The following is an 18,646-nucleotide window of genomic DNA, read 5'->3' on the forward strand; positions in this document are numbered from 1 at the left end:
ATTGAGTGGGCTCTTCAACACTTCAACTTTCGTAATATGAAAACAAATGTCATCATTCATTTGCGCGACTTAAGAATTGCCCACATGCAGACCTTTTCACCAGACCGTGTCACAAATACTTGTCTATGTGCACCAGGGGAGGGTGATGGAGGGCACATGTGTGTGTGTGTGTGTGTGTGTGTGTGTTGATAACTTTCCTGATTCCGTTCCATGCATTACAATGAGCCCCATCCTCTGATGTCTACTTCCCCCAGCATCCCCTGATGTGCACATAAACCTTGTGCTGAAATAACTCTGAATCTTCACAGGCACCCGGCTCATATCTTCAATCTATCTCATAACACACTGCTGCTGTATGTCCTTGTGTGAGATGTCAACACCAATAAACAGGAACAACATAAAATAAAATAAAACTGTATTCATCAGCACTTTACTCTTCTGTGTGTTCCCCGTCTCCTGTATGGTGTCAACCAATCAGAGTTGGCTAAAGCACAGTACAGATCTGGAACCAGGTTACTTTCAGACATAAAAGGATGTACTCCTACTGTACTCCACTAAACTGACCTTCCTCCTCTTCAGTTCCTGGGTCACCTGACGTGGGTGTCATGCTCTCTGAACCCCTCCAGTAGAGATGAGCTGCTGCAGCTGTTGGACACGGCCAGAGTGAGTGTGTGATACATTTGTAACACGTTCTGATGCTTTGGTCCTCATATGGGGATCCGATGTAACGATCAGACTTTTCTTTCGAAAAATGTGAATACATTTCTGCGTTTTTGAAAATCAATGACACATCGCTAGTCAACTCACACAGCTTGTTTTGTGAGCCTGCTAACAATGTACAGTAGTGTTATAGTTAACTAGGTAGCAGTGGGGTTTACTCACCGAATCCATTGCGTTGCAGTATGTGTGTGTGTGTGTGTGTGTGTGTGTGTGTGTTTGTGTGTGTGTGTGTGTGTGGAACCCTTTGAATCCTTTTGAGTTCCATTTAAAATCTTACTGTAAAAACAATACAGTATTGTTCATCATAGTGTGCACATTATCAAACAAACAGATGAGGTTGGATTTCATTACACAAAAGAAGATGATTCACAGATAGCTACTGATGTATACTGTATATATACAGATCATATCAGCACAATGTGAAATGCTTCCGTGCAGTGATTCATGAGGAGAACCGGAGTGAGAGGAGAGGATATGTATCGCTTTTTAGAGGGCAAAGACAAACAGGAGTGTAAACCGATGTTGAATTTCCAAACGGGTTGGTCCCTTTCTAGAGAGATTCCACATGTCCATCTGCTCTGGTAACCTTGTGCACTTATAAGCTGCTTAGAGATAAGACATCTCCATCTGCTCTGGTCTGTACCGCAGCAGTTGAAGGTTCTCCCTCTGAAGACCAGCGTGGAGCAGGACTGCATCCTCAGCCTGTCTGCCCGCTGTCTTCTCCTCACCTGGAGGGACAACGAGAAGCTGCTGCTGAGAATCCCCACGCACGAGATCGCCGCTGCCTCCTACCTGCGGGACGATGCACTGCATCTGGTGGTGCTCAAGACAGGCAAGGCAGCTCCGCTGTGGAAATAACTCACTGTGGCCCTGATGAGACCCGGGTTCAAAATGAGGATGATTTAATTACAACTATTGGTGACGGGCTTGATTTTTAAGTAAATAATATTTTGACATACCGGATTTTAGTTTTTTCATGAGCTGTAAGCCGTAATCATCAACATTAACATATAAAAGGCTTGAAATATTTCACTTTGTGTAATGAATCTAGAATATATGAAAGTTTCACTTTTTGAATTAAATTACGGAAAATAATTAACTTTTCCACGATATTAACATTTATGAGATGCAACTGTAGTTAAAATACAACATATATAATGTTTCAATGCCTAAAGGCTGTTACATTTCGGCTGAGGAAAAAGGTGTGTGTTGGGTGTAGGACTTCTTCTGAAGCATGTTTGCTGTGCCCTCCTCCCCCTCCTCCTCCTCCTCCACCCAGGTCTAAACGTGGACACGGTCCTGGCCGGGGGCAGTCTGGAGAAGAAGAAGCCCGGGGGCATCGATGGCCGACGCCAGACCATGAGCAACTCTGATCCCCGGCCAGCAGGGGGCACCATGGAGCGCAGACACACCATCTGTGGAGTGGACTGGAAGCCCTCATCCCGCCACGAGCCCAAACAGACCCCCGGCGTCGTGGTCCAGGGGGTGGTAGGGGGTGTCGGAGGAGGGGGGGCCGGAGGAGGAGGAGGTGGTGGCGGGGGAGGTGACGCAGGGGACAGTGTGGAGAGGAAGAGGGTCAGCGGGAGCTGGGAACGTCGGCAGACCCGTAAACCCGGAGGGGGGAGCTGGGAGAAGAGGCCCGTGAGCGGGAGCTGGGACCGCCGGCCGGTGGGGGGCAGTTGGGAGAAGAGGCACGGGGGGGGCGGCGGCAGCGGGGTGGGGGGAAGCTGGGAGAAGAGGCACCACGGGGGAGGGGGGAAGAAGACCGGCGGCAGCTGGGAGAGGAAGCACCCGGCCGGGGGGAGCTGGGAGCGCCGGCAGGCCTGCACGGGGAGCTGGGAGAGGGGGAAGTCCTACGGGAGCTGGGAGAGGAGGAACCACAACCCTCTGGAGCCCACGCCCTGCCCCGACGCCTACTGCAACCTGGTCATACTGGCCGTGGAGAACAGGGTGAGAGAACCATCCCCTGATTCACACTACACTAACCACGCTGAGCCCAACTGAGCTGGGCAGGCTCCTCGTTACACATCCTCCAGAGTTGCTGGAAAAGGGGCTGGAATGGACAGTGGGAACAGGGAATGTCTGAGCTAGCACACTATAGTTTCCAAGGCTCGGCCCTGGATCGTGTAGCCCTTCCAAGAAATACACACACTAGTACCCTAATCACACTACAGAGCTGAGCTGTGCCGTGCTGAGCTGTGCTGTACCGTGCTGGCCTGGTTACACATCCACCACAGTGCTGGAAAGGACAGTGTGACAATAAAATATGCTTAGCTCAGCTCCCAACAATTAAGTTGTTGTTATTTTTTTTTTTTTTTTTTTTTAATCTCAGCTGCTTTAAAATAAATCCTTTTTCAAAGGAGAACTATTCTTAGATGTAGCTACCGCTATCTCTATTTTTGCTCCTGCTTACACAGTACAGTCCTGTTGACTTTATCTCAGGGAAAGGGGGCTTTGATCAGGTGTGACAGTCTCCACCTGACAGCCCCTGTAGTGAAACCCAATCCCACAGCTCTACTGTCCCCTGCTGCTGTGACCTCTCACTGTGATGTATAGCAATAGGACATCGTACATAACAACATTGTCCCCTAGTAAGCGTGTGTGCGTGTGCGTGTGCGTGTGCATGTGCATGTGCATGTGCGTGTGTGTGCATGTGTGCATTTGTGCATTTGTGTGTGTGCGCTTGTGTGTCCCTGATCCCTGTGTTAATAATCTGTTTGGATTGGCAGGGTGTGTGTGTGGTGAAGGCTGGTGGGTATTATAGATCTCCCGTGCTGCAGCGCCACTCTTCTTTCCCTGCACAAATGCCACATGACATTCTTGAAAAATGTATCCAATGACTCCATCAGTGATGGGTGGCGTGCAGTTAATGCGGCTTCCTGTCAATTATGAATTCATTTGTCATTCGCTCAGTTGTTCATTCGTTCATTCGTTCATTCGTTCATTCGTTCATTTGTTCATTCGTTCATTCGTTCATTCGTTCATTCGTTCATCCCTTCCTCCATCCATCCATTCCCAGGATGCAGCGGAGGAGTACTGTGCTCTGATCTGTCAGATGTTCCAGATCATCTACGGCCACAGGACCATCGAGTGTGTGGACAGGGCGGGCTTCCACTACACCATGCCCGACCGCTATTGGCTGCAGAGGAGTGAGTGACACTAAAAACACAACCAACATAAGACAAGACATAACACAACCAACATTTACACCCCTACATCAGTGGCGTACCGCAAAATCCCGAGGCCCACCCGCAAGGTGGCGGCGGGGGCCCTTTCGCAACGGAGGTTAACTCGGATGTAGCGGTACATTTATTTTAAGGCTGCATAAAGCCTACTACAGCATAGACCCTATGGTTAGCCTGGACAGCTATCATCTACAGCGCGCTGGCCGTTTGCTCAGAATCATTCTGACACCGTATGTGTGACTGTGTGTGTGACATGTCCATGCACAAACGGCAACAAGAACAGACCGACAGGCTACCCACCACCCCGAGTTAATTTGATTCATAGATTAATATCTCTAATAATATCAAATAATAATAGACCATTCTTACCTTTAAGAATGACCAACTTCCTGTGTCCTCTCCTCCTGGCATTCGTCTGTGCGAAGTCCTTCACTATGTAACATATATAATATGTTTGTTAAATCCATTTGACGTGCGCGCTGGCTTTCAATGCTGAGAATCGCTAGTCTGGAGAGTCTGTCCTGGGACATGGTGCTTCTCAGATAGCTTTTGATAATTTTGAGTTTTGAAAACGATCTCTCGGCCGGGTCAGCCTGCCTGCTGCAGTAACACTGACCTCCACAGCGGTGCCACAGGTGCATCCACAACGTTCGTCCCTGACCCAGTGCTAATTGCATCCCTACCCGCGTCAGTCGCAGAAGCTGCTTTGGGTCGGTTTGTGAGAAAATATGACATTTTGGGAAGTTTCGCTGCATTTTGTTACATTTTATATTGCTCTTGCCGTTTTTGCGCACCACTGAGGTACTTTCGCTTGCTCATTTTTCTGCAGGGTCTTGTGTCTCGCTGCCTAAAAAAAAATGTAAATAAAAAAGTTTGTATCGTAGTGCCGAGAGACGGGAGTCGTAGGCGGCGTATCAAATGACAAAGCTAAACGTTTAATGAAGAACATGAACGATTGTCAACAACACACTCAAGCAGTAACCACACTCTCTGATAGGGCTTACACACCGGCAGTTCCGAACGCCGGTTCGCGTTCGCGTTCGGAAACCTCCGAACGTTGGCGCTGTCTGGCGAACGATACACTGGTATGAACGCGGGCTCGTTCGCCAGACAGCGCCAACGTTCGGAACTGCCGGTGTGAAAGCCCTATCACAGACACACACACACACACACACACACACACACACACACACACACACACACATAAACACACCCTTAATTTCCCACATTTCAGAGTCAGACATGAGGGAGAGATTTTGATTGAGAGGCTATCAGCTCCTGGCCAGCCTGCCAGGGCAGCGATAGATGACTGTACCCAGCGTGTGTGTGGGTCTTTGATGATGACTAATGGTGGGGCCTCTCTACATCTGCGTCTTTCTGTCGGCCGCGTTCCCAGGCGACAGCTGCCTGACAGACATGACATACAGCTACGACGCTGACTTCAGCTGCTGCAGCTCATAGTGAGTACGATGGCAAGAAGCACAGTGCTGGATAGATAACCCATGTTATGCCATGTATGTTACAATGGTATAGGGGCATTAGAGATGCCCTCACATACACTATGCCACAGTTTCTTATCTTTTAATATGTGACAGCAGCTGGTGAAACCGGGAACAAGTCGGCAACCGACTATGTGTTCGGACTTTTATTCTGAAAAGTTTAAATGTCAACGTTGTTGAAAATCAATGACGCAATCGCTAGTCAAGCCAAAAACTAAAAAACGACTTAGTGTAGAGTAGTGGGGATTACTCACCGAATCCATTGCACTGCAATATTTTGGCTTGACTAGCGAGTGTGTCATTGATTTTCAACAACGTTGACATTTATTTACATTTTTCAGAATAAAAGTCTGAACAATTTGATTGGTTGCTGTCACATATGGTTGCTCACTCCCAAACATTCACTGTCACGTGTGTTTTCACCTGAAAAGTGGACCCTCACATGCTTTTTTCCCCCCACAATGCCTGTTATGTATATGTGTCATACATTGTTTGATATTGACGTATGAAGGCTGTCTAACGGTTCTGCTTTGATAAGCCTTTAAAGGTTGTCGTTTGTGTACTGTACTGCGTGTCCCCCTCAGCGATGGCTCCCAGGATGCCTTCGACCTGTACTACAGCGAGAACTACAGCGAGAGCTCGTCCCTGTCCCTGCAGGACTCCCACAGGAGCCTGGCCTCCATACAGAGCGATGGAGAACCCAGCAACGAAGGGCTGCAGCTCATGCAGGAGTACATGATCACGGTGAGATACGTATCTGAGCATGATGACATCATAATGATGTGATGTTGTGTTTCTTGCTCATGTTTTGATTATTGCGGGGCCTGGTACGGAATGGAAAAAGCCTTTTCCAGACGTTTGACCCTGACACAACCCTACCCTATTTTTCTTCTCTCAATCACACCATGTTCAAAAGATAAGATATGAAATTAAGTAAATCAAACAACATATTTCAGTCGTAGCCAATAGTCTCATGCCATGCTAACAGTGCCAAGTTGGCAAGCTCTGAAAACAGTGTATCTACACCAGTCTTCACCAGTATATAGTGGTCTATATAACCCTGGTTCTCCAGTCTAAAACCCTGGTTCTCCAGTCTATAACCCTGGTTCTCCAGTCTATAACCCTGGTTCTCCAGTCTATAACCCTGGTTCTCCAGTCTATAACCCTGGTTCTCCACTATAGAGTGGTCTATACTATAACCCTGGTTCTCCAGTCTATAACCCTGGTTCTCCAGTCTATAACCCTGGTTCTCCACTATAGAGTGGTCTATAACCCTGGTTCTCCAGTCTATAACCCTGGTGCTCCACTATAGAGTAGTTTATAACCCTGGTTCTCCAGTCTATAACCCTGGTTCTCCAGTACAGAGTGGTCTATAACCCTGGTTCTCCCTGGTGCGTGCGTGCGTGCGTGCGTGTGAGAGAGAGACAGAGACAAATGAATGCGACAAAACATGACAATGATTTTGGTCAGTTATTACATTACTCATCCAAAATAATATACTCACTGGATAACCTAACAACCGCTGGATAATGTAATTTAAAAAGTAATTACATTTTCCGGTTCTATTACATTATACATGCAAAAGATATGGAAAGTGATTACATTATCCAGTGTTATTACATTATCAGTTGTTACAGGCCTTTCCACAGACGGTTCTACATGGAACCCTAAAAGCGTTCTTCAAAGGGTTCTCCAACAGGGACAGCCAAAGAACCCTTTGGGAAATGTGCCTTTAGTTCTCCATCAGGATGTAGTTAGGATCATGCCCCCCACAGTCTCTGTTTCCTTGTGGTATTGGTACTAATGGCGTCGTCATGGTTTCATCATGGTGGTCCCCTCTGCTGTGTAGCTGAGGAGCAAGCTGAGTCCGGAGGAGCTGCAGCAGTTCGCCCTGCTCCTGAGGGAGTACCGCCTGGGAGCGCCACTCGACGAGTTCTGCTCCGACCTGCTCCAGCTCTACGGAGACGTCAGGAAGTTCCTGCTGCTCGGTGAGAACGCCGGGCGTGATGACGGCACATTATCATAATATGATAGTGATAGATGATATTATCATCACCTTAAAGGTCAAGCATGTCGTTTTGCGTGTTGCTTCCCCCTTCTGGCCACATTGAACATTGAACAAAAACGTGCACATCCTACGTTTTCTAATAGCGAACAAACCTCCTGTCCTGCCCCGGGGCAGCATTTTAGGAAACGCTTTGTTTGGACTAATACAACACTCTTAATACAGCACTCTTCACTGAACATTCCTCATCGGATCTCATTCCTTGATAGCTACCGATTTATCATGGCCAAGGATATGCACTTATTTACTAGTTTGCTAATAAGAAAACATAGTTTTACAATTTCCACATTTTCAAAGTGACCATAGAGGGCAGCAGAACTAGTGCAAAACCACACGCTTCACATTTAACAACCATTCAGTGGTACCGCACATTGCAGTAGTGCAGTGTGACAGAAGCGGTCAGTGGCGGGCGGTGCATTTCACACCTAGGCCTTCAGTGATGTCCGACACAGTCCTACCTGAATTATTCTACCTCTTAATACCATCATTATGACGCCATGGCTCTAGAAACTAGACAGAAACACAGTATAACCGGGCGTTGCATCACCTTAACATAATCAGACAAGTACAACAGAGTTATATTCATATTTCCGAAGCATTTTTAATCAATAAATCCGCATTTACAATGAAGAGTGTGATCTTTAAGATCGCTTCGCTTGGATACTGTCAAAACTTTTAAATAAAAGGCACTTTTATCGTCAAGAAACGTGACAAAACAATTCAACAAGTCTCCTTGAGTACTTTTACTGCACAGCTGATTCACGTGCGCCACCCACGTAATCTCCACATCTCTTGCAACCTGCAACAGACGCATCAAACATTTATTTTATAAGCCTATATTTGTCATTTTAATTACCTATATATTAATTCGTTAATATTGAAACGAAAATAAAATGAATTTTAATTACCTATATATTAATTCGTTAATATTGAAACGAAAATAAAATGAAATAACGAAATAAAATGACAAAAATATATACAAATAAAATAAAAAATAAAATGCTTTGTACTCACCAAAACAACTTCATTTGAAAACAAAATCCATCCTCCTTTCTTTCCTCAGGAATACTTCAATTACTCTGTTGTACAGTCTGTTGAGCTGTAAATCCACTCGAGTGTCCCCAAAGGTGTTCAAAAGCACCGTTGCTTGTAAGTGCCCAGCCGTGCTTTGGTGTCTCGTTGCTCCCTTGGTTAGACAACTCAAGTTTGCAAAACCAGTGTGGCTCCAAACACCCGATCGATCTGTTGCAAATAGCAGGCATTGCCAGCAGTACAATTTGCAGTGCCTTTCGGAGCCTGTGAGCCAGGGGTACCGCTCGTAGTTAGCGATCTGAAAGTGCCGGACAAACCCTTTTCCCCGCTGAGAAAGGCTCGCAAGAGTCGGGGTTGGCCGTTCTCTGATAATGTCTATCTTTTCCTGGAAAGTTCTTCTAGAAAATGGCGTTGTTTTAAGATCTGCCACCACATCTGCCTCTTCTCCCCCTTCCGCCATTGTAGCTGATTGCAGACGGTATAAAGATACGCAAATTACCTTGCTACGCATCTCAATAGTGCGTATCCAATCAAAAGACGTGCTGGGTGCTGACATCAGATTGAGCCTTCCAGCAGGCGCCGTTGTTGATTTTGCTCGCATCTACGTAGGTTTACTAGGAACGCCACAGGTTTTCTCGTTCCAACGTTAAGTTACAGGTCGAATTCGCGGCACCGTCTGTTGTGAAGGCGGGCAGATTTGGGAGCCCCCTAGCAACACATTTTGATTGGATAAAAGCTCTAACATAAAGGCCAGCCCTCCAAATCTCAATTGGAGACTGGAAGCAGCGCAACCAAGAGGAAAGCTATGAAATGAAGAGAATAGACTATGGGGAATCATTAATACATATTTGTGGAAAAAATATATTAAATAAAATGTATATTCTGATGATGTTTAGGCCAGCAGAGAAGGCCTTGCTGGCCCTGACGGCACACCACTGGAAGCGGTCATCCAAGCATTTACAATGAGCCCGACCTCTGATTTCTGCCTCCACCAGCTTTCACTGTTAAACACCCTACTTGATACTCTATATACAGTAATTATACAGTATGACTATCTATTCCCTATAGAGGGCTGCATACCTATGGCCATGTTACATGTTAATACATAATGTATAGCCTCATTGTGCTTTATTCTCTTCTAATCTCTATGGGCAGATTGACTCTTACATGAGCTACTGAGTCAATAGGTAGGCATTAGTGTCCTGACAGACCCCTCCTCTGATTCAGATGGTGATTAATGGGAGATTAGTGGCAGCCTATTAGTGTGATGAGAGCCACTGGTCTCACAGCAGCAGAATATTCTTGAGTGGCGCCTGCCCTTCATCAAGGCTCTAGGGGGCCGTTGGGGTGTAAAACTGCCTGGGGTATGCCCTGTTCATCCTGTCTGTCAAATACTACTCTTGCAATGTCCCCTAGGACTAAAACATGCAAGCAGACACACTCACACATGCATGCACACACAGACACACACACACACAATACAGGCAGGCAGGCAGGCAGGCACGCACACACACGCTCACACGCATGTACACACACGCACCACGCATGCATAAACACACATGCACGCATGTACACGCACACACACACACACACACACACACACACACACACACACACACACACACACACACTGTTCGATCCTATCTTCATCCAGGCTAGTTCGATTATCACCACAGAGGGCATCATGGTTGTCTGTTTTGTGTTGCAATGCACTCTTGTCATTGGCCCAGATTCTCCATACCATTTATCTTTTAATTAATATTTGTATCTACAACCAACAGGGCTATTCGTGACATTAGAATTATAAGGTTCTATCTCAATTTGTAGTCAAAATGACTAAACTTCCACTGCTACGCCGATGACACCCAGATCTACATCACCACAAACTCCACCCAGAACCCACCCCTCAGTCACATCGAAAACTGCATTTCATCAATAAAAACCTGGCTCACACACAACTTCCTCAAACTCAACAGTGAAAAGACCGAAGTCATCCTCATCGGCACCAAATCCACCCTCAATAAAACCGGACCCATCACACTCACCATTGATGACACTACCATCACCCACTCCACCCTGGCTCGCAACCTCGGCTTCATTCTGGACCCCACCCTCTCATTCGATCCCCACGTCAGTTCTATTGTTAAGACATCCTACTTCCACCTCCGAAACATCGCAAAAAATCAGACACTGCCTCTCCCCGCCCGCTGCTGAATCCCTCATCCACGCCTTCATCTCCTCCCGCCTTGACTACTGCAACTCCCTACTCACCGGCATCACCTCCCGCTCCCTCCATAGACTCCAGATGGTCCAAAACTCTGCTGCACGCCTCCTCTCAAACACCCGCTCCCGTGACCACATCACTCCTGTCCTCCACTCTCTCCACTGGCTCCCCATCAAAGAACGGATCCAATTCAAAGTCCTCATCCTCACATACAAAGCCCTCCATAGCCTGGCCCCGCCTTACCTGACTGACCTCCTTCTCCCCCACCGCCCTACCCGTACCCTCCGATCCTCATCCATTGTTCCCCTCACTGTCCCACCCTCAAAACTCAAAGGCTTCGGTCACCGTGCCTTTTCACGAGCTCCACCCCACCTCTGGAACTCTTTCCCTCAACCACTCAGAGACTCACCCTCACTCCTCCCTTTTAAATCCCACCTCAAAACCTACCTGTTCTCCCATGCCTACAGCCTCCCCTACCCCTAGCCATCTCCCCCATCCCGGCCACCCCCGCCCCCCCCCTGGACATGCATACAACCTCCCCTACCCCTACCCATCTCCCCTAACCCTGCCACCCCCCTTATGCATACAGCCTCCCCTACCCCTAACCACCTCCCCTGTCCCTACCCCCCCCCCCCCCCCCCCCTCCCTGTTCGCTGACTCTGTGTTCCATGTTACTTGTTGTTTTCTGTTTTCCCTATCTCCTATATTGTCAGCGTCTTTGAGCCTCGGAAAAGCGCTATATACATTTAATGAATTATTATTATTATTATTATTAAAATGTAGTTTTTTACATAATCTGAGCCATTAGGTGTTTATTAATGCCTGTGTGGTGTTATTTTTAAAATGTTGAAATGTTTTAGTAAGTAATTAATAAAATACAAAGGTTCCATCTCACAAAACATAATGGAATGTAAAAACGTTGACGCTCAATATCTCTGAACTACCCTAAACGGAGATAGAACCTTATAATTCTCACGTATTGATAAAGGCAAATAATTCATTTGATTTGTTTATCACTTTTCATACAGTGTACAGCCTGCCAAAGGTGTTTTACAGATAAGCACTGAAAATGAAGTATGATCAGATGCGAGTAGTCCATCCTGTCTCGTTCTCAAGGGACACCACAGAATGCACAGACTCAGACTAGTGTTTATGTTCCAGGAGATCCTGCCTCTGATTTCTGGCAACGAGATGTGAGGGAATGAGCTTGTCTGTTTACATCACATCAGCCATCTCTGATGGGGCTCCGTACACATCCTGCATTTGTCCTAATTTCTCTATTTTGGATTTGTGTGACTTGGATTTGTCAGAGGGAGAGAGGAGAGTGACAGAATGAGAGAGGAGAGAGAGAGAACATTACAAGGTAGGAGACAGAGAAAGAAAAGAGAGAAAATGAAAGAGACGGATAGAGAGAGAGACAGAGAGGGAGGGAGAGAGAGAGAGACAGAGAGGGAGGGAGAGAGAGAGAGACAGAGAGGGAGGGAGAGAGAGAGAGAGAAGGAGAGAGAGAGAGACAGAGAGGGAGGGAGAGAGAGAGAGAGAGAGAGAGAGAAGGAGAGAGAGAGGGAGGGAGAAGGAGAGAGAGAGAGAGGGGGAGAGAGAAGGAGAGAGAGAGAGGGGGAGGGAGAAAGAGAAGGAGAGAGAGAGAGAGAGAGAGAGAGAGGGGGAGGGAGAAGGAGAGAGAGAGAGTGAGAGAGAGAGAGAGAGAGAGAGAGAGAGAGAGGGGAGTGTACTGTGTGCGCATGTGAATTTGTTTGCAGCTCATCCTTGCTTTTGAATGTCAACTTGGCTGCTGTGACTAGAATACAGATTATAGCCAATGCTGTCTGCTGGAAAAACAACAAGAAAACATAATTTCACACTGCTGTCACACTGTCTTACTTGCTGTGTATCATTCTGAATCAAAGCCAGGAGCACAGACAGACAGACAGACAGACAAGACAGACTAGAAACACAGAGACACGGTGCATTACAACAGCTCAAGTTTTATTTAGACCACATCACCAGCTACAGACACTGTACACCTCACATAACCTTGGTCATATCCAAAGCCCCAAGTGTATTGTATCCTATCACATTGGCAAGCAGCAAACCCTCCTGTTATAGTGGCATTTGGCAAGCAGAAAAAAAATCCCAATATCAATATACTATGTCATCACTTTAACGAGCAACAAGCGCCTGAACCTGAGCAGAGCCATATATAGATGTGGAGATATCCGTCTGTGTCCATGGCTGTGGGCCCAAACCCTCTTTCCTGGCCTCTCCCCAGGCATGCGTCCCTTCATCCCGGACAAGGACGTGGGAGCGTTCGAGAGCTTCCTGGAGGGCATCGGTATCCGCGAGGGGGGCATCCTGACGGACAGCTTCGGCCGGATCAAGCGGAGCGCGCAGAGCAGCGCGGCGGCGGCAGAGACGGCGGTCTGCGGCTACGACATCTGGTCCCCCTCCTCCGGGTCGCAGGATTTCAACAGGAGGATCAGTGACATCACCCACGACATCGAGGCGCTGGGGTTCGAGGAGGGGCACGGTGACATCGAGGAGGAGGACTACTACCTGTGATGGGGAAGGACTACTACCTGTGATGGGGAAGGACTACTTCCTGTGATGGGGGTGGTGGACTACTACCTGTGATGGGGGTGGTGGACTACTACCTGTGATGGGGGTGGACTACTACCTGTGATGGGGGTGGACTACTACCTGTGATGGGGGTGGACTACTACCTGTGATGGGGGTGGACTACTACCTGTGATGGGGAAGGACTACTACCTGTGATGGGGAAGGACTACTACCTGTGATGGGGAAGGACTACTACCTGTGATGGGGAAGGACTACTACCTGTGATGGGGAAGGACTTTGATTGATTGAAAACTTTATTAGAAGATTTGCAGAAGTAGGTACATGAAAGTACATATTACATACAAGGTCAACTAACAGGATAAAAACCCAAGAAAGCCACTGGCTTATTTCAATTGGGGTCCTTGATTCTCAATTCATCGTTATTGGGGTCCTTGATTCTCAATTCATCGTTCATCGACTACTACCTGTGATGGGGAAGGACTACTACCTGTGATGGGGAAGGACTACTACCTGTGATGGGGAATGACTACTACTTGTGATGGGGAAGGACTACTACCTGTGATGGGGAAGGACTACTACCTGTGATGGGGAAGGACTACTTCCTGTGATGGGGAAGGACTACTTCCTGTGATGGGGAAGGACTACTTCCTGTGATGGGGGTGGACTACTTCCTGTGATGGGGGTGGACTACTTCCTGTGATGGGGGAGGACTACTACCTGTGATGGAGGGGCCTGGACAGGACAGAAGGTCAAGAGTGACTGGACAACTTTCTGTTGCTGTACAGTGTGCTCACAAAACTGTATATCGTGTTTGACATAAGAAGTGGCAATAAGGGGAAGGCTGTGGGCAGTGAGACACTCATCATAATCAACCTGTCAGTAAACCATCACTCAAATCTTATGTGTTGTGTGTCTCCGTGACTCGCCTGTTGATTCTTGATACTAGCTTGTGTGTCTATTGCTGTGTAATCCTGATCAACACCATAGCCTGGTATTGTTTAAGATAAACAGCCAATTTGCACGCCTTTGCATCAAACTCATTTGCATGTAATTTGCATCAGATTATTGGCACCAGGCTAAGCATGAATGTGTGTGTGTGTGTGTGTGTGTGTGTGTGTGTGTGTGTGTGTGTGTGTGTGTGTGTGTGTGCGTGCGTGTGGGTGTGTGTGTGTGTGTGTGTGAGTGTGTGTGTGTGTGCACTTGTGCGTATATGTGTGTGTGTGTGTGAGAGAGTGTGAGTGTGTGTGTTTGTGCATGCATGTGTGTGTGTGAGAGATGAGAGAAGGAGGGAGGGAGTGATCAGTAAAAGAGACAGGGCGTACATTACTGAGAAACAGACAAAACAGTAAGATAAGGAAAGACAGTCCAACTCCAGCCCCTTCCCACAGAACTAGAAAAGAAGGGATGACACTCCTCTCTCCTCTGTTCCTCTCTGACTACACATTAATCTGAAGTAGCCAGCTGCATGGCTGAGGCTGACTGCCTGCCGTGCATAATTCCAGTCCGCAGGGAATATAGATTAGGAAAAATCCTAGTGCTGCTGACATGCTCCCCGGTGGCACCCTGACCTTCCCAGAGTTCTGTTGTCTGTGTGTGTGTGTGTGTGTGTGTGTGTGTGTGTGTGTGTGTGTGTGTGTGTGCCCATGCCAGTCCGAGGGAGGTACATGGATGGTTTATGCTCTACCCAGGGTCATCACAAGGTTTCCCCGCACACCCCACAACTCTCGTCTGGTCTCCTATTATGTCATTAGGCAGTTCAGTGTTCAAGTGCAGCTGCAGCATGAGTGTGTGTGAGGAGAGGCTGTGAGACACAATTAGGGGAGTCCAATCAAGGGAGGGGAGGACAATTGGATTTCAGTTGTTATAAGATGATGGATGATTGATTACATGGATGTTAATGTCAAATGCTGCAATAAAGAATGGTTAGTAAAAGTCTTCAAACGGTTTTGTGTTTAGTTTGAAAGGATGTGAGCTTAGTAAAAGCATTCTGATCTCTCTCTCCCCCTGTGTGTGTGTGTGTGTGTGTGTGTGTGTGTGTGTGTGTGTGTGTGTGTGTGTGTGTGTGTGTGTGTGTGCGCGCGTGCGTGCGTGTGTGTGTGCGTGCGTGCGTGCGTGTGTGTGTGTGTGTGTGTGTGTGTGTGTGCGTGCGTGTAGTTTATCAGAGCCAAAGGATAAAGTATTGCACGAATTCACAAATTCCTCATCAACGGATCTTTGAGGATTATCTTTGTTGCCCATCTGTGTTTATTACCACAACCTCTGAATGTAACGCAGTTACTGTAGACCCTTCTTACCGACAACTGTCAATATTCTGGAATGTCAAATTAATGTAGGTGCTATGTTCTTGGCAATTACTATTAGCCTACTTAACTAACGTGCACATCACACTCAGCACATTGAGTTTATGTTCTATTCTACTACATCATTCATATGTCTTTTTGTGAAATTGTTCGAATTTTTTTCCCAAAAAAGGCGCCCAGAGGAAATCATCTAATAATGTCATTATAAGCATGAGGACCAATCAGCGTTCTCTAAACTCAATTTCTTATGAATAATTCGCCATCTCTTATGAATAATTCGACGTTCCAGCCAATCAAATCGTAGGGGGCGTGAACGAGCCCCCCCTCGCTCTGGGGTGACATGCCTCGACAGTCCGTTACTTCCTCAGTCGGAGAATGGCGGCTGCTGCTGCTGCTGCCGTCTGCAGTCCGCTGGCCAACAACAACACGAACAAACCGCATAAAGAACACCTGCGGTGTAAAAGTCGAGATTCTCGCCGGAGACAAGCGGCTATTCTGTTCCTAAGTAACATTTCATTAGACGGGCGGCCCGTTCAACAGATAGACAACGGCAAGCATCCGGGGGGCCATGGAGGAGATGCCGACTTTCAAGGTACCGAAGCAGCCTGCAGCAGCAGCGCGGCGGCGGTCGGACTGTCCAGCAGCTACGGAACCTTCCCTCACCTGTCCGCCTCCCTGAGCTGCCCTGCACCGAGACTCGGGGTGATCGCCGTCCCGCCTCTCCTCGTCCTGCCGTCGGACTCGGAGTTCAATCACGTCGGGACGACGGAGGTGTTTCTGGAGAGAGGAACGGGGTCCTTCTCTTCTCAGGGGAACCTGCTGCTGTCTCCGTCGGGTCTCCTGCCCACTCCGGTCGGACCTCGGAAGTCCTCCACGTTGCTCTCAGTCCAGAGTTGTAACTCCGTGACATCAGACACCCGACAGAGGTGAGGGGTATCATCTTTTACATTCTCCAGAACAGGATCCTGGTGTGGTGGGATGATCATTCAGATACCTCTAGTAGTGAGTGTCCTTCTATCTAGACAGTGTATCTATCCATCCACGTGGGCGGAAAGTACATTATTATTATTATTATTATTATTATTATTATTAATATACATTATTATAGTGTGACTCAGTGATGAATCGCTGATGTCAATTGGTTTTACCTTCCAGTTTATCCACAGTAGTTGAGTTCGGGGAATAAGCACAGGTGTTTCATTTCGTTGCGTTAGAAACTTCACTTCCTCATTTTAAGGTTGGCCACCCACTACTGCCTACATACACCATGAAGTGTAGCATACTTTACTAGGCAACACGTTTGACTGTGGCAGAATAAGTGAACACGCACTGACGTTTATTGCAGAATAGATGAGGGAAGTTATTTGGACAGTTGGGGACAGAGCTTGAGTCTCCACTCCAGTGTTCAGGGGTGCGTGTGATGATGTGCCAAAATTGCCATTTCTTAAGGGCTTTTGAACAGTGACTTGTCTCACAGCATTAGACGGTAAGGTGCACACTGTAAAGTTCAGTGAGTACAACTTGTCTTATTTACATTACATTTAGCAGATTATAGCCTCCCAAATACATTTGTCTAAGTAAGTGAATCATCTATCAGTCATCGCAAGAAAAAGTAATCCATGCTCGGGGCCATTGGCAGTCATAATGCTAGAAGAAGGAAGAATTAGATTATTATTATTATTATTATTATTATTATTATTATTAACATTATTTTACAAGGAGTTGCATAACTACATTATTGTATCTCTACATCTGTTAATGACACCGATAGAAAGACTTGCCTTCCTCTAGTTTACAACATCAGATCAGTTTATGCTGTCAACTGTCTATCTATTGTGGGCTGAGTTTTTCACAAACCTGAATCTGAAACACATCAGTCTCAAGGGACAATCTGTGATTCAAACAGTAAGAAAGCGGTTTTGTTTTGGTAAACAGTTGAGGGATGCCGCAGGAGAAATTTGACCACTCTTAAAGGACAGTGCATGGGTGCCAGGCCAGGACTGACCATTCATTAGATGCACACTTTATAGTCTATCTCATTTTACTATCATTAAATTAGAAGTCCAAAACGGGATGAACCGATCCCAGATTGGTCCCTCTGAGTCTCTTTAGTCAATCATTCTGTTCTTTTATTAATTAGTTTTTCTTGCCATCATGGTTGGATGACTCAGCGGTCAGACCTAGGTGTGTGTTGTAGTCCCTCTGTGTTTGTGTTTCGCATAGGTGGGTGTTGTAGTCAAAGTGTGTTTGTGTTACACAGGGAGTCACACACAATATACCCTAATATGTAAGTCAGCCCGCCCAAAAATGTCAACAGTAAACTGTGTTTTACCGACATGCCTGGACAGTGTAGTGAATTCACCCCGTGTGTCCGTCCGTGCGTGCGTGCGTGCGTGCGTGTGTGTGTGTGTGTGTGTGTGTGTGTGTGTGTGTGTGTGTGTGTGTGCGTGCGTGTGTGTGTGTGTGTGTGCGTGTGTGTGTGTGTGTGCGTGCGTGCACTAAATTGTAATCTCCCAATAGAATAGAATGAGATAGTCAACGTATTGTCGTCTGAGGGGCAGACTAATAGTATTAATGCAGGCTTCTCATTTGATATTTGATACCTGTGCATCTGTGAATTATTGCATCACATTGTGGTGTGGCATTTCTACTATTATGATTTTTAGGATTATTATTATTATGATCTGAGAATGATGGAAAGGTTGGTGTCCATTTGCTCTGCGTGACGTAGACCAGCCTTTCATTTGATCTGTTGTGGTGTCACAAGGAGGAAACCGTGGGTGAGGCAGCCTGAGCCTTCCCTTTAGTTTCATTGTACAGCCAGAATGGAGGCACACACACACACACACACACACCCCAAACACACACACACACACACACACACACACACACACACACACACACACACACACACACACCCCACCAGAGGCCTCTGAGAGACCAAGCCCTATGCTGGAATCTGGGGTGACGTCACTCATGTACACTGTGCCAGGGTTTAAAGCATAAACATGGATGATCTTTTTTTTCTTGTGATTTTTTTCTTC

The 18,646-nt window shown here is 46.9% G+C and overlaps 2 protein-coding genes across 2 annotated transcripts in view; both read left to right on the top strand.

Annotated features, from left to right (window-relative positions):
- ccm2l (CCM2 like scaffold protein) overlaps positions 1-13,284 on the top strand; it is a gene marked incomplete at both ends in the record, with an annotated part of 16,875 nt that extends 3,591 nt beyond the window's left edge. The window contains 8 exons of the mRNA XM_080533281.1: positions 580-663; positions 1,369-1,552; positions 2,000-2,670; positions 3,740-3,869; positions 5,302-5,365; positions 5,989-6,148; positions 7,254-7,392; positions 12,995-13,284. Of these exons, the coding sequence (XP_080389407.1) occupies positions 580-663; positions 1,369-1,552; positions 2,000-2,670; positions 3,740-3,869; positions 5,302-5,365; positions 5,989-6,148; positions 7,254-7,392; positions 12,995-13,284 (1,722 nt within the window). The remainder of the gene's footprint in view (positions 1-579; positions 664-1,368; positions 1,553-1,999; positions 2,671-3,739; positions 3,870-5,301; positions 5,366-5,988; positions 6,149-7,253; positions 7,393-12,994) is intronic.
- A 2,693-nt stretch (positions 13,285-15,977) lies between these two features.
- The window catches only part of cables2b (Cdk5 and Abl enzyme substrate 2b), a gene marked incomplete at both ends in the record, with an annotated part of 33,166 nt that continues 30,497 nt past the window's right edge, over positions 15,978-18,646 (top strand). Inside the window, one exon of the mRNA XM_080534413.1 lies at positions 15,978-16,528. Within this exon, the coding sequence (XP_080390539.1) occupies positions 15,978-16,528 (551 nt within the window). The remainder of the gene's footprint in view (positions 16,529-18,646) is intronic.

This window comes from Nansenia antarctica, assembly GCF_963989245.1.
Source record: "Nansenia antarctica genome assembly, chromosome: 6".
Taxonomy (NCBI): Eukaryota; Metazoa; Chordata; class Actinopteri; order Argentiniformes; family Microstomatidae; genus Nansenia; species Nansenia antarctica.